Here is a 17,399-nt window from a genome sequence, read left to right as displayed (position 1 = left end):
TTTTGTTTATGTGGGTTATAGTTATAGATATTGATCACATTAAAAATAAAAACCAATTATGAATTTGTAGACTCTCTGAAAGGATTTCAGAGATTCCACGGATGCTCTGGACCAGACTTTGAGAACCACTGGTGTAGTGGCTAGAGCACTAGAGTCAGGAAGACCTGACTTCAGATCTGGCTTTCAACACTAGATATGTGACACTGGACGAGTCACTTAATCCTAATTAATTAATTAATCCTCAGTTTCCTCATCTATAAAAAGAGAAAGGAAATGGCAAACCATTTCAGTATCTTTGCCAGGAAGACCCTAAATAGGGTCATGGAGAATCTGATATAAATCAAATGACTGTACAACAAGAGTGTGAATAGAAAAGGTTTTAGAAGAGCTTCCTTTTGGAGCATAAGTATTCTTGAAGGAACTGGCTGACTTGTTCTAAGATTCAACTATATAGAAGGCTTTTCTTAGATGTGCTCATATTTAGGAGGAAAAAATTTTCAGCATATGAGTCATCACTATTTCAGAAGGAAAATTAAAAGACAGGTAGAATCATTTTCTTGAAGAAAAAGAAAAGCAGAACTGCAAGATTAATATTAAAAATGAGTTTACATTTTTTAATCACAAAGATGGAATTGTTCTCAGATGGATCATGTTAATTCTTCAGTTTTAAAAGGGGAAATTAATAAATCTCTGTAGACTATAATTCAAAAGAGACTTTACAGGTTAATTATTCTCCTGAGGTCAAAATTGATCTTGACTCACTCCAGTTTTTTGTTGTCAAACATGTCGCTTATGACTATTAGCAGCACAGCAGGATATTTGTAAATTGAACATCATTATCCAGAATCTTGAACAAGCCTGAAAGTTAACTTCCAAAGCAATGAGAATATCAAGTGTCGTGGAATGATCACAGGCCTGGAAATCAGAAGCCCCAGATTTTGTGTCTGTACCACCATTTATTAGCTGTGTAGCACTAGGTTATTTCTTTGATCTTTCTAAATCTCAGTTTCCTCAAGTGTAAAATGGCTATTATAATATCTGGTTACTATAGATTCAAATGACATAATTTATTGAAAGACATACAATTGTAAGATATTATGATGAAGTTTTGGCTCCTTTTGCTTCCCCCAATTCTTTTTTTTTCCATGTTTCATTTTGAAAGTTCTTTTAATAGTTAAAACATAGAAATCAGCCTAAGGAAACTAAGTGGTAAACTGTATCCCCAGATTGAAAGTTGAGAAGAACTGAGTTCAAATCTGATCTCCAATATCTAATAGCTTTGTGTCTCTGTGCAAGTTACAACCTCTCTCAGCCTCAGTTTGTTATCATTCAATTGTTTCTGTCATGTCTTGACTCTTTATGACTCCATTTGAGCAACAGAGTTACTGGAATGGCTTGCCATTGTCTTGTCCAGTTCACTTTAGAGATTAGGAAACTGAGGCAATCGGGGTTAAATGACTTGCCTACTAGTAAGTACTTGTGATCAGATTTGAGCTTTTTACTGTAATTATTTTTTTTACTTGAAAACAAATATACAAGAATTTATGTGAGGCAAATTGTGCCATAAGGAGAATTTTTTTTAATAAATCGATAAACAAAATTTAAGAAGCAAAAAACAATAGAAGAACATATTTTTTGGCATAGGACCACTAGTATAAAAAATAGCATATGAGTACTTGGATATTATATCTGGTTTGCAATAATACATTATATATGTATTATACATATGTGTGTATTTTTGTATATGGATGTGGATAGGTAGATAGAAAAAATAAAAATAAGAATAAAATAAAAAAATACCTTTCAGATTTGCTATTGTGAAAATAAAATGAGATAATATTTGTAAATATTTGTATTGAAAACTTTAAAGTGCTACATAAATACTAGCCATTATTATTATTAAGTCAGACATTTTCTTTGCTGAGGCAATTGGGGTTAAGTGACTTGCCCAGGGTCACACAGCTAGGAAGTGTTAAGTGTCTGAGGCCAGATTTGAACTCAAGTCTTCCTGACTTTAGGGCTGATGCTCTTTCCAAAGCACCACCTAGTTGCCCACAGTCAGAGACATTTCAAAGCAAGTTTGTATCCAGATTACTTTATGACCCATTTTCTATAACTACCTTTCTCTTGTACATAAAGGAAAGAGCTACAAGGAAGGAGTTATCACATTTAAGAAGTTCTTGAACCCAAACTGTACATCTTAAAAATAATGATTGTTGACAATGATTGTTGACTTTAAGATTAGTAGCAGGAAGACCACTTTACAAAATTTTTGAGAGGCAGTAATGGCTTTGGTAAGACATCTTACCACTTGGGCATCAAACTGCTAAAAAGGTTTTCCTTGTGAGAAATCAAAGATGTTCTATTATATAAAAGAGGTAAAGTAGGATATCCAAACTAAATAAACATCTATTCTATTTGCTTCCTGAGGAACTGGAGGAAAATTACCTGATCCTCCTGAAATATTTTCTTCTATAAATGACAATAAAACACTTGGCCTTTGTTAAATAGTTGTTCTGTGTATTCATAAATTAATAGTTATGACCATTAGATTAATTTTTTTCTTGAGAAATCAAACCATTTAAATATTAAGCATGGGTGGACATAAATTTTGTAGTCCACACTTGCTGCTTCTATTCCCTTACCATCTATTTTAACCCACTCCAATTCAGAACTCTACTGAAATTGCTTTTTATTAAATTATCTGAGACCTTTCACACTCCAGATCAGTACCCCTAAGTCTTCCTTTTCTTTCATCTAGATGAGGCATTCAGTACTGTAAATCATAATTTCTTTCTTGACTTCTATGACATTTACTTTCCTATTTCTCTGGCCACTCCTACTTTGCCTCCTCTGGCGCCACTTCTTCCTTTAAATAATGATAATATAACAATAATGGGCATTTATACAGCTATTGAAAATTTTCCTGTTTTGAATTAAAAGAATTCTCAGTATGTCTGATTCAATGGAGCAGGAAATTGCAAACCAATCTAATACCTTCTCCAAGAAAACTCTATAAGGGGTTGTGAAGAGTCAGACAAAACAGAATTAACAACAACCAAAAGCAACAACTTACTTTTCTGGTCTTATTTCCCATTACCCCACTATATAAAACTTTCACTTGATTAGTCTAATCTACTTGTTATTCCCTTAATATTCTATATACATATTGTCCCCACCACACCTTTGCTCACCAATTGCTCTATCTGGATTATTCTCCTTGTCCTCTCCATTTATTTAAGTCCTTTCACCTTCTTGTATTAAGTCCTCACCTTCTAGTATTAGCCATCAATAATTATGTCCTTTTCTAAGGCACCTTTTGGACTCTCCAGTCTTTCTCTATCACATCACAGAGACCTCTTCACCTTAGAAGATCATTCCACCCTGGAACTCACATGTTAGAAACAGCCTCAATTCCTGTGTCTTCTGCTTCTAATTTGCGGCTTCCTCCCCGAATCTCCATTTTAAGAAGAAGGACGAGATCAGCCATATCTTCATAATGCTTTAGACTGCATTTGTAACTTTATGGACTTTCTCTGTCATGTCCCCATGCCAAATAGTTGGGTATTTTCATCTTTCCCTTATCTCCTTATCTTATTCCCCTTATTTATTATATTCCTTCACACTTGCATGTCATGGCATAGCCTCCCCAATTTCATGATATTCTTCAAGAACAAAGAACAAACAAAAATAGAATGTAAACTCTTTGAGGTTAGGGGCTGTCTTTCTTCCTTCTTGTATTTGTATTTCCTGGATTTAGCACAGTGCCTACCACATAGTAAATACTTGTTCACTTGACTTGGCTCTAATCACCAACTGAATATATTATCTGTATTACTCATTTGACATTAACATGTTATTTTCTAGTGTTATTTATCATTTCAAGCAAAACATAGTATTAAAAAATGTAAAAACGGTAAACTTAAGAGTCAGAAATTTTTCCCCTCAACACAGTTCTGATCCTTAACTTGTTTCCTGACATAAATCAAATTATTAAACCTTTCTAGCTTCCTGTTTTCTCATCTGTAAAAACAGGAATACGTGTTATACTGGCCTTACTAGATTATTATGAAAAAAGTGCTTTGGAAATTCTATAAATATATATTATTACTAGCTTACGTATATATGTGTGTACACATCTTATCTCTCCAACTTGATTACCGACACGAAAAATCATAAAGGTAGAGCTGAAAGGGACTTCATAGGCCTGTTAGTCTTCAATCTCCAGAAGATGAGGCTGCAGTCCAGTCATGTTCAACTACTTGACCAAGGTCAGACAACATAATTTTGCAATATTATAGGAAATATTCTCTGAGGATTTATCTGATTTAATTCAAACCTCTTCTTTGGTCTCAAACTAAAAATGAAATATTCCTTCTGGACTAGAGAGGCAAGCAAAAACCAATTCCTCAGGATTCTTACCAAACTCATTACTGCTTTCAAGCTCATGGAAAATGAGTCACCAGAATGATCCATCCATGACCTGCTGAGAAGCTGAACAACTTTAGAAGGCTGCCAGTAAAACAGTCTTTAGTCCATTTTGAGATGAAAACCCTAAAACCAAACTAATTCACCCTGAAAGCCTCATGGAGACAGATGGGATCAACAAATACACCTCCAGGAAATAGAAGATTGGCAAATTCATTGTCAGCTCATCCCCTCTTTTTCTCTTTTTGGAAGAATCCACATTAGGCTTGTTTTCAGGGGCTTTACTATTGTGTAAAGGAAACATTCTTTCTTTCCTTCCTAAAATCTCTGAAGTCATGCTAAGTAAGCCCAAAATCTGATATTCAAGTCCTTTCTTGTTTAGTCTTCTCTCTAACCTCCTGCCATCCCATCTTTTTGAAATAGTAGGGATACGATTAATGGGAGCATGAGATTTAAAGATGTAAGAAATCTTAGAGGTCATGTAACCCAAGCACTTCATTTTACAGCTACAGATTAGGAGATCAGAGAGACTTATTTTAATAAATAGCTAAACAGATAGAAATGTCCCTTTTTTAACCAATAAGTTCAATTACTAGTCTATTTGTGTTTACAATTTTTTGTAAGATCATACTGATCTTTTTCTTCCATTAAATTGGACACTCCTACTGCCTGAGAATTTTGTTTTATTATTGTTGTTATCATCATCTTCATTATTGCACATATATCCCCTAAATTTTACAAAGAATGTTATTTCATTATCTTATTTGATCCATACAAAAACGTTGTCATATATTATAACCCCCATTTTACAGAATGGAATGAGAAAGGTGAAGTATGTTTCAAACCTGATCTTCCCTTCTCGAAATTTATCATTCTCTCTAGTGGAAGGATGGAAGGAAAGGAAGGAGGAAGGAAGGAAGGAGGGAGGGAGGGAAGGAGGAAAGGAAGAAGAGAGGAAAGGAGGAAGGGAAGAAAGGAGGAAGAAAGTAAGGAAAGAAGGAAGAAAAAAGGAAGGAAGGAAGGAACGAATGAAGGAAGGAACGAAGGAAGGAAGGAAAGATCTGAGGAAAGGAAGGAAGAAACAAAAGGAGGAACACTGAACCTGAAAAAGGCTAAATGACTTTCCAGAAGCATTCCAAGCAAAGTCCTTTGGCTCTCAATCCGATGCTGTCTACACACCAATGCCCACTACTTCCTAGAAGGGACTTTAGATATGAGGGGAAATAGATCTTATCTATGAAAGGTATTATGTATATTTCACAAAACAGATTATGAAGTATATATTAACATAAAATTGAACCCAGATGGTATGTCTTACTGAACTTTTCAGTAAGAAGACCTGATTGGTCACAGCAGGGAGAATTTGGAAAGAAAAGAAACAGCAAAGCCATACATCCATTTGGGGACAAGATGGGAAAGAATGAAATTTTCTATAAAGGCACTGATGAAAATATATGCACTTCAAAAAATAATTCTGGTTTCTATTACCAAGTTTAGCATATTTCTATCTGAGCTATTATTTTGTGGGAATGAAGGTGAATAAGACTGAAGGAAATGTTAGAGATAAAACACAGAAAGAAAAATCATCTTTCTTTGAAGAAAATGAGTGCCATGATAGCCAGAAGGAACTAGTTCTATGATGGTGGAAAAACACAACCATATACAAAAGATAACTATACCCCGCCATTATTCAGATAGAATACACGATTCCATGAAGCAAGTGTCTGTCTAATAAAAGCTTTCCCTTTAGCCTATTCCTTAACCATGCTCCAAAACATACAGACACATATGCGCGCGCACACACACACACACACACACACACACACACTTATTCTCTCTCTCTCTCTCTCTCTCTCTCTCTCTCTCTCTCTCTCTCTCTCGCCCTCTCTTTTTCCACTACCAGTCTCTGTCAGTGTCTGAAAGACATTAATTGTTGGAAATTACTCAGGTAATTGCTATTTAAATTGTTATTAGTTCTGATAAACTTCAAACCTTATATTAAAAGATCTGTGTAAGCATTTGGTATATTAGTATTACTAGTGTACCAAAGCAAATGTTATTTGCATTGTACTGTTTGAATTCTCCATTTTGATGGCCAGTTGAGATTTCTCCAGTGTTTTTCTTGTCAAATAAACTAGATGTCTCACTGTACCTGATAAAACTTTGCATCTTTTCAAACTTAGCTTTCAACACTTCATGGATTTCATCAGTATGGTTTATTTTCACCAAAATAGACTATCTACTCAAAAGAGACAAAGACACTTCGATGATGTTTTAAAGCTTACAAATTACTTTACAAACATTATCTCATTTGATTCTCATATCAGTTCTGCAATTTTCTAACAATTGAAAATTAAATGAAACTTGAAAAAAAATTCTTTCAAATTATAAAACTTTTATTTTCTCTATTCCTATCCTTGACCACTGAGAAAGAAAAAGGAAACAAAGAACAAAGCCCTTGTAACAAATACATATAATTTAGGATAACCAATTTCACAGTGACTGTGACCAAAATTGTGTGTATCTTTCTGTATCTGAAGACCATTTTTCTATGAGGAGATAAGGGATAAGAGAAAGACCTCTGAAATCCTGATTGGTTGTTGTGTTAATGAGTGTTCTTCAGGTTTTAGAAGATGTTTTTTACAATGTTATTTTTGTATGAATTAATGTTTTTGTGCTGTTCCCTACAGTCTGTATCATTTCATATAAGAAATGATGTTGACAACTACATAGTGAAAAAAATCTGTCATTCTCTGGCCAACCTGGTAATGGGGCTTTTTGAAGGTACCTAGACTAGTCCCAGACTCAAAGAATTCTTTACCTTGTCAGGCCCCCACCAAACCATGTTTAGTTGTCATGACATTTGAGAATTTAGGGTCCCCACAACTGTAACTCTTAAGGTCACAATAATTCTTAAGGAAAAAAAAAAAAACTTAAGGAAAATGTTTTGAGTTCTTTTTTCCCTCTGCAGAGATCAGTGAGTGGACTAGACTTGTGATTTCACTGGCATGGGAAACTCTCAGATGAGGAAATTCCTTCCAACATAGAAGACTTTTTTTCTGTTATATTGAAATATGTTGTTGTTTAGTCATTTTTCAATCCTAACCTACTCTTCATGACCCCATTTGGGGATTTTTGGGCAAAGATATCAGAGTAGTTTGCCATTTTCTTCTCCAGCTCATTTTACAGATGAGCAAAATGAGACAAATAGGGTTAAGTGATTTGCCCAAGCTTGTAAGTATCTGAGGCCAGAATTGTATTCAGGAGGAAAAGTCTTCCTGACTTCAGGCCCAGCATTCTATGCATTGTACCACCTAGCTGCCCTATATTGAAATACACATTCTACAAATAAAAATAATGCCTTCTTCCAATAATTTTTATCATGGCATGAGGTTCTCTATCTAAATCTGTCAAGCACAAGCCTTGTAAGGGTATATAGCAAGCTGAAAAGGCTCTCACTGAAGGCCTGTCAATAGACTGCATATTGATGGTCTGAGAACCAGAGGACCTAAACACAATACAAGGCCTAGAAACAGAGAGCTCTGAGTTCAAATCTAACTCCAACATTTGCCAGTTCTTTAACCATGGCCAGGTCATTATCCAGTGACCACACAGTTAAGTCACTAACTTCTGTCTGCCTCAGTTTTCTAAACTGCAAAATGGGTATTAAAATAATAGCATCTAACCTCCTAGGATTGGAATGAGGATCAAAGAATAAATACAATATTTGTAAAGTGTTCCACAGTGTGCCTGGCACATAATAGATATTTAATGAATACTTGTTCTCTTCCCCTCTTCTCCAGGTCACAAAGTGATTAATTCTTCAGGACAGAAATGCTCAAAGACTATGTGTCAAGTTGTACCAAAATTGGAATTGCTGTCACTTGAAGATCTATCAATGGTGATGAAACTCAAGATGCTTTAATCAAATTTAAAATTATGCTCCCCCTTATAAGTCTGGCATTAACCATATAAATAATTCAATGAATTCAGAAGAAAGAGAAAAGTTGAATATATGTAACAAATGTTTTGAGTTTTTTGTTTGTTTGAACAGATAAGGACAAGAATCAAACCAATGGTATAGAGAACTCCTGGGTGAGAAAATACTTTATACAAACCAAGTCAGCACTTTGAAATTAATATCCTCAAAGAGTTGTGTAAATCACTAAATTAAGTAAATTACCCAAAGAAACACAGTCAATATCTGTCAGAGGAAAGACTCAAATCCAGGTCTGCTTGGCTTTGAGACCAATTCTGATAGCATCCCTCTTTTTCTAAATGGCACTAAATCTAGCACCATGATTTCATTTCTGGAATTTCTTGTTTACATCATTTACATGGCACCCTTGGTACCATATTGCCTTGTGATGAATACAGTTTCAGGTTGTTATTCAGCTCTTCACAGGTTTTTTCACAAGCCACACTGTAAATTCCTTGAGACCAGGGACTGAATTCATGACTAATACTATGCACAGAGAAGGTAGGATATAAAATTCTTATAATGAATAACCAGATTAAGTGAATGTTTCATTTTTCAATGGTTGGATGGTACCATAATATCCAGTCATTGGTTCTTTCAGACTAGTATAGTAATTCAAATAGTTGCAGTGTCAGCAAAATATACCCACCAAAGAGACTTAGAGTTAAAACCATTCCTAAATGGTTCAGTCTGGGTTTCCAGGAGAAATATTAATCACTAAGTTCCATCTCTGTCCCCCAAGCCTAGAATATTTTCCATCTTCATCTGTACCTTCTCTGGCTTCCCTCAAATCTCAGCTAAAGTCCCATGCGAGAAGCTATTTCCATACCTCCCAGTCTTGCCTTTCTTCTGAGACTACTCCAAATTTATCCTACATATATATAATGTACATAGTTATTTGTATATTGTTTCCTCCATTAGACTGTGAGCTCCTTGAGAGCAAGGACTGTCCTTTGCCTTTCTTTGTATTCTTAGTGCTTAGCACCACCCCAGCACGTTTTTATTGTTGGTCTTCAGTCATTTCAGTCATATCTGACTCTCTATAAAGTCATTTTGGGGTTTTCTTAGCAAACATACTGAAGAGATTTGCCATTTCCTCTTCCATCTCATTTTCAGATGAGGAACTGAGCTAAACAGGGTGAAGTGACTTGCTTAGGGTCACACAGTTAGTAAGTGTCTGAGGATAAAGTTAGTTAGTATTTGTAGTGGAATTTAACTCACAAGGAGTTATGTGATGTATGTATAGAAGCACTCACTCAACTAGATCTGTGGTCTCATCACATGGTTACTCCTTCCAATGATGAAGACCTATCTATTATGTGTAATTCCTATATAATTCTTCTCGGTGTCCTCCAATAACACTCACAAAGGGAGCCTAGACAACTGTGCAGGAACCTTCCTTGCTCTCTTAATATTACAAGGATACCAACAGAATACATGGGTTATCCTTGGTTATCTTTTACTCTCATCACATGATCATCATCAACTTAAATTTATTATGTTAAATTATAGCCTATAGTATCTTATACATTTCTATTTCTACTTCTTTGTAAATAAATAATCCATCTTAAATATAATCTTTTTGAACAGAAGTCACTTAAATAGAATACTTCACTGCTCAACCACAAATCAGGGTTTAATGCAGTAAAGTAGAAACCATTTATGATATTGGTGAGGAAAATAATATCCTGCTTTGCAAACTAACTCTGATGTATCAGTCATGTCGTTATGTATCAGAGCGCATAATTTAACACAAGGCATATACTTGTACATGTACACTAGGGAGACATATCATAATAGGGTTCAATTAAAGCTTTTTAGAATTAATTTCATTTTATTACTAACTTACTATTGGTATTACTTACTATTACTACCTTACCTATTCCTAATGATGCCAGAATTAATTTTTTGCTTCTCTTCTTATACCTCATGACATCTTTCTTCACCTTACTCATTTTATAAAATTTTCCAATTAGGAGAAGAAATTGGAAGTTGTACGTACATATAGACACATGTATATTACATATATATGTGTGTGTGCAAATGTATTATAACATACACATAAGTATATTCATACATATTAATAAAAGAAAGACACTATCCACACCAAGATAAGGAGAGAAGTACAAGACCTGATGAAGACTAAAGTGAAGACAGAGAGGGGAAAAAATATCTTAATTGGACTAGAGAATAAATAGAAGACTAAGGCCAACCTAGATTTAGGAGAGAAAAGTGAAAGAAATTGGAACTCTTAGCTGACCTAGAGAAGGGAAAATAGAGAAGCAGAAAGCATAATCAATCTATTCATAATCAATGAAATCTGAGTAAGAAAGCCTTAGAACAAGATTCTATTCAGGAAAGAGGAAAAGGATGAGACTAAAGGAAAAAAAGCAATGACCACAACAAAGTATCTGTAACAGATATTCAATGACAGAATTGTATGCTGTTGTTCAGAATTTGAGGCAGCTAGTTGGCTCAGTGGACAGAGCATTGGACCTGGAATCAAGATGAACTGAATTCAAATCTGGCCATAGATGACATATATGACTCTGGGCAAATCAATTAATCTCTGTTTCTCTTAATCCACTGAAGAAGGAAATGGCAATCTACTCCAATATCTTTGCCAAGAAAACTCCATGGATAGTATTGGTCCATAGGGGTCACAAAGAGCAAGTGATAACACACAGGACAGAGCATTCATCAGTTCAAATCTGACCTCATATACTGAGGCACACAGGGTTCAGTGACTTGCTTAGCTGTATGACTCAAAGCAAGTCACTGAACCCTGTTTGTCTCAGTTTTTTATCTGCAAAAATGAGCTGGAGAAAAAAAAAAAAGCCAAAACATTCCAGTTCCTTTATCAAGAAAATTCCAAATGGGGTGATGAAGAGTCAGACAAAATTCAAACAACTGAATAATAACAAGAGTTATTCAGAATTTATGAAGCAAATCTCTCTCTTTGCATATATATGCATATACATATGTGTATGTATATGTATATATACATATACATATTTATGTATATGTGTAGGTATATTATGTGTGTCATATATTATATATATTCATATATTATATATATATATATATATATATATATATATATATAAAACGACAATGGAAGAATGTGGAGTCAGAATACTTGTTTCTCATTCTTTAGTTTTCCTTGTGTTTTTGAAAATTATGTTAGACAATCTAAAATAAAGAAGCAAAAAATGTTATTGATCTTTTCCAAGTTACTGCCTGCTCAATAAATGTAATAAATCACATGTGCCTGTTCCTTTTAGAAAAAGAAAAATCTCTCAGAGACCACACAGAAAGGCATTTTGACAAGAATGTCTTTTAATTTTCCAGTTATGGAGTGGGAAAGAGGGGAACATTGTGAAAATTGCACTTTTACCTTGGTATTCTTGTGGAAAAAAATGTGTCCTCCAATGTCTCTGGAAGCATGCCAGTGTTTTACAATAACTGGATTTGGCTTTGCATTATTCTGTTGCAGAAACAAATCCAATTTCATTTATGGATGGTTGGCCTCCCCTCCCCCATATTTACTTTTGTCCAACAGTCTCCTGTACAGCTACACCAACTAATTCTCCAAATCTAAAATTCAAGAAGATGGGTGTCAGCTAACTTTCCACTCATATGTAACCCAGTTGAACTCAGCCAATTCTTATTTAGCAAAATGCTAGCATAGTGTTAGGAGCTGTGGAGAATATAAAAGAAACATAAAACACCGTTTCTGACCTGTTAAGCAAACCAATTCTTCAATGACTCTGGTTTGACAAATCTCTTAGAAAACATAACAAAGGGTGCAAGCAATACATTACAAGACTGGGGTAGGCAGTGGAGTAGAAGAATCCTTTATTCTACTCTACTTCTGGATTCTCCCATTGAAAATCATCCACATTTACTAACTACCCAACTTTCTACTGACCAAAAACTACCATTATGAGAGCTCCTAATGTCCAACAAAGATGCTGGTTTTATTTTTGGTCAAAGTAAGACATTCATAACCAAGATTTATTTAGAGGGTTTGCTAGTTACATGAGATTTAAGTGTTGTTGGAACAGCAGGGAACTGAGTGAGGGAAAAGAAGAACAGGGTAGAGAATTTTTCTGGTGAGGTGAAACCATATTAGGAAAGCAAAGACTTTTTTTGGAGAAGTAGGGAAAGAGGAAGAATATGAGAAACAGAATTAGAAATATTAAGCATCTAGTAGCAACACTGAAGTTTTCAAAAGGCTGGAGATTACAGTAAATATATAAAAGGTCAAGCACAACAGACCAGGGAAGGGTAGGTACAAAGATTGAAGTTAATGAGTTGAGTCTGGTGATGAGAATGAGATGAACTAAAAAGCAAGTGTTCTTCACAATTCCAAGACCAGAAAAGAAACCTGAAAATAAGATATCTGCCTACACGATGATGGCAGAAAGTGAAAAGGAATTAAGAAGCCTTTTGATGAGAGCAAAAGAGGAGAATGTCAAAACTGGCTTGAGGCTTATCATCAAAAAATGTAGATATTGGCAACTGGTCTCATCATTCTGGCACACACAGAGAGAAGAAATGAAAGAAGTGTCAGATTTTATATTTGGGGGTTCAAAGATCACTGCAGAAAACAACTACAGAAATTAAAAGATGCTTGTTCCTTGGAGGAAAAGCTATAGCCAATATGGACAGCATACAAAAGTAGAGACATCACCTTTCCAACAAAGGTCCATATATTCAAGGCTATGGTTTTTCTAGTAGCAGGGTATGGCAATAAGACTTGAACTATAAAGAAAGCAAGCATTGCAGAATCAATGCTTTCAAAGTGCAGTGCTGAAGAAGGCTGTCCAAGGGGCAGCAAGGAGGCCAAACTGGTCAATACTTAAAAGAAATTAATTCAAGCTATTCATTGGAAGGTCAAATATTGAAGCTGCTTCTTAAGTATTTTGTCAACAAAATGAAAAGATGGGACTCATTGGAAAAGACCCTGATATTGGGAAATATTGAAGGCAAAAGTAAAAGGGGACAGCAGAGGATGAACTGCATAGATAGTCTCATGAAAACAATTAACATGAACTTGGACAACTTAGAAAGATAGTGGAGTTAGTCCTATGGTCCATGGAATCATGAAGAGTCAGACACAACTGAATAATTGAACCTGTTGATTGAATTCATCTCTTTCCAATATGTTTACATGTCAATTAGAGGGAAGAAAAAAATTTATGTAAAACTGTGCAGTAAATATTAAATCCCTTCTGTCCTATAAACATAACTAAGGCAGCATGATATAGTAGAATGAGCATTACGTAGAGTCAGAGGTTTAAATTCTAGATTCACCATAAACTACTTCCAAATCATAAAATGATTTGGAAAACATTACATTTCCCTATTTTATACTTCAGTTTCTTCATCTGTAAAATGGGAGGATGGGACTAAACAACCTCTGAAGTTCTTTCCAATTCTAAATCTATATATAATCTTTGATTTTTCAAATCTTTGGGTCTCAATTTCTTCATCTGTAAAATGATGACATCAGAGGTTTTTTCTAACTCAAAGTCTATGATTTAATATCAAACATTGTTCACCAACCAATCTTAATATTCCAAATTTTCTTGATTATTCCAAAGTTGTTTCTTATTAGAATTCAGCTTTCTCCTAAATCTAAAATCCCAAAGGGCCTAATAATGCCTTGCATATAAACAGTTCTCAAAAAAGCTTTATTGAATGAATGAATGAATGAATTCTATAATTTTATGTTATAATCTTTCTGCTTTAAATGAAAAATATATTAATATTACTTAGATGAAACCAACTTTCATGTCAATCCATAAATTACTTTCTAACACCAAAAAAACTATAGATTAACAAGTATAACTTTTTAACTGTACAAATGAAAGAAAGTTAACAAAATACAACTTTCTGAAAAGTTTCAAAGTTGCTATTTTCACTTATGAAGCTGAAACTATGTTCATAAAAAAAATCTAGAGAGTCTGGAAAGCTCTTTAAATGAATTTATTCCAATATCCTTTCAATGATGAGTAAACTAAGCCCTAAGAGGTTACAGGACCTAGGTTCACAGAATTAGTAAATAGTAAAGGTGAAACTAAAACTCAGCTAGACTAATTCTAGATCTTTTAATCTTGAGACTAATCAATAATGCCATCTCAGATTAATCTACAAATCAGTAGCTGAATATTAACTCATATATGCTACTAATTAAAAATAAGTTTTTTATGTATTTGTGTCACTGTGAATGAAATTCCTTTTAAAATACTGCCTACAACTCACCTTGTATGCTATTTAAATCAAAATAATTTCTCAGTTTATTGTAACTAAATAAAACAAAAATTTTCCATTTAACTGGCATATAAAACATTCATTCTTTCTAAACAAATTATTTACATTTTGATTTGTCTAATAAATGGTTTGCATATTCCCATAATTCATTTCTTCAAATGTATTTGTTACTTTTGAAAGAAACAGAATTCAAAACAAGATATTCAATAGATTACTTTCTGCTTTCTTTACTCACAAAAAAATTGGAGAAAAATAATTGATACTATTTCAGAAATGCCATCTTAGCCCTAAATCTTCACATATATGTGCCTTGCATTTGAGTAGACTATTACTTTCCCAGCCATGTTTTACAATCCATCCTACCAGTTACAATCAATGAATCTTGACTTTTGACTCTCTTCAGGGATAAGTTTGTCAACATGATTAAGAAACAATCAGAGTTTACTTTAATATAATAAAACAAAGTTTACTTGACATAACAAGAACAAACTACCCCTATTTATAGCTCAGATTCATACACATACACATAAACACACAGATATAAAACAGCTACTCTTGAAAACAAGTTTATATTATAAAATTTCAAAGCTATGAAAGTTTATAAGAATTCTTAATAAATATTAAAATATTTCATACAAGCTTCAGGTATATTTAAGCTATCTAAAAGACACCTGTCAAAAAATTAAAATACAATTTTTTATTTAAAAACGTATTATAAATAACAGTGATAAAATAATTTTATGTCTCTTATTCAACTTAGAACATTAGCTAGTACTAACTAGTACAAAAGTCTTTTTGAAATTCACATTTTTCAACCTGGAAAAATACTTCAGAATAAGAAAGCAGAAAATATGTGGTTTGCATTCTTTTGGCTAGCATAAAATCTAAATAACATGGTGACATCTTTTTTTAAACACCCAGAAATCTATAGGAATTTCCACATCCTCATCTGAGTGTTTTCTACTTTTTTCTCACTCTGAACAATATCATTGAACAGGAAGCACATTGTTGTGTTGCTCTTAATATAAGTGACAGATGTAGGAATAAGCACACCTATGATGTTTTCTTTTCAGTTTTTAAGGCATCCTTAGCCTACAAAATGTGTTTTATTGAAGTGACACATATCATATTATCCCTTCATCTACACATCACTAAGCAGCAATGTCCCCAAGAATTGAAACTACCTGTATCTAGCTGAATATTTTCTTAAAAGCAAAATGCTTAAGCACACAAGAGATATGGGAATCTCTTTTAAGAACCTTTTTAAAAAAAGATGGTAAAAAAAGCAAAAGTATGCTTCTATTCTCATTTCTTAGCAATCCAGTGAACTTTCTTAGGAGATTATGAAATGGAAAATAGGGATAAGGGTATATTTTTTATGGTCCTACTTGGCTAATCTTCAACAATATGGTTATGCAAGCCTGGCTTGCTACTGACCAATAGGGACTATCTGGTAATCAAGTAAGGGGCAGGCACCATATCTTATCTAAGTGTATCTTCCCCCTCCCCATTTCTTGCTATGGTGCTCTGCAATAGTAGGTTTTTAATAAATTAAATTAGCAAGAAGTTGGCATGCTCCCTCAGACTTCTTATTTCCTAACTCCAGTTTCTGGTGACATCAAAAAAAAAAAAAAAAAAAAAAAAAAAAGTTATCCGATCTCAATTTACATTCCAGGAAAGGAGTTAGTAAAATAATTTCTCCCAGATCCCTTCCAAAAGTTTGGCCTATAGCAAGAACTGGGTTGAAGATTTACCTGCTCTGGTCCCAGTTGGCTGCAAAGAGGACTAGAATCTTCCTGCCATAGTGGTCAAGATTGGCTAGTCCTCCAGGAAAGCCATCTTTTAGAGCCTGCTTGATGCCAGGATCCGTAGCCTTAAAGCTTTTAAACATATCCAGATTCTGTTGTCTGTATTCAAAGTACTGGGCCAGGAGGCGGAAAGCCTCAAAGTGATGAAACTTCCTGGCCCGCAGGAAGCGTAAGATAAAGGCATCATCCGTGCGAAGGAAACCAATATCTGGCCTGGTGATGACCATATCCCGTACCTCCTGAATGTCCTGGTGCAAAGTGTCTGGGTTCTCATTCAGCTCCAGTCGGGCTTTTTCCAGTGTCTCTGGAGATAGACCTGCTTGTAAATGAGTCATTGTGCTCCAGTTCCTTGTCTCCTCTTGTTCCTTGTTGACCAGTCTGGCCTCTGCTACACACCCTACCCCCTTGGACCCTGGCTGCAACTGCTGCTGCCTCCCTTTTCTTTACAGAAAACAATTTGTCTTCGTATCGAATGTGTTACCCTGTTGCTCCAGCTTATCTTCTACCACACTCTGCCCCCCAAAAAATGTCCCACTCCTGCTCCCTTCTCTTCAGGGGATGTGTCCCCCTGTAGTTTCAAGCACTCTTACTCCTCGTACTATTCTAAACAGCCCCTGCTATCTTGCTGCTGTCTTCCTCTCTCTTCTCTTCTAAGATATAATAAAAACAACCCCCACGCACATCTCAGACCCAATACCCTGATGCTGCTGCAGTCCCCACTAAAGGAAGAGCCCTAGATAAAGATGGGAATTCTGATTAATAATAAAGTGGCTCTTCAGCAGAGTTCCGGGGCGGGGAGAATCTTTAGAGGGGGGGAAAAAAAGAAAGAAAAGAAAAGAAAATAGGAGGGGGAGGGATTCTACTTATCTCTTTGCTTATTCAAAGATGTATCTTTTTGTCATTAT

General features: G+C 34.7%; 1 protein-coding gene across 1 annotated transcript in view; it reads right to left on the bottom strand.

The window, feature by feature from the left end:
- The window catches only part of CLVS2 (clavesin 2), a 99,209-nt gene extending 82,375 nt beyond the window's left edge, over positions 1-16,834 (bottom strand). The window contains exon 1 of the mRNA XM_051997678.1: positions 16,441-16,834. Within this exon, the coding sequence (XP_051853638.1) occupies positions 16,441-16,829 (389 nt within the window). The 5' untranslated portion in view covers positions 16,830-16,834. The remainder of the gene's footprint in view (positions 1-16,440) is intronic.
- Between the last annotated feature and the right edge of the window lie 565 nt (positions 16,835-17,399).

This window comes from Antechinus flavipes, chromosome 4 (genome assembly GCF_016432865.1).
Source record: "Antechinus flavipes isolate AdamAnt ecotype Samford, QLD, Australia chromosome 4, AdamAnt_v2, whole genome shotgun sequence".
In the NCBI taxonomy this organism is placed as follows: domain Eukaryota; kingdom Metazoa; phylum Chordata; class Mammalia; order Dasyuromorphia; family Dasyuridae; genus Antechinus; species Antechinus flavipes.
The sequence above is the reverse complement of the archived record's forward strand: the minus strand, read 5'-3'. Positions and strand labels throughout refer to the sequence as shown.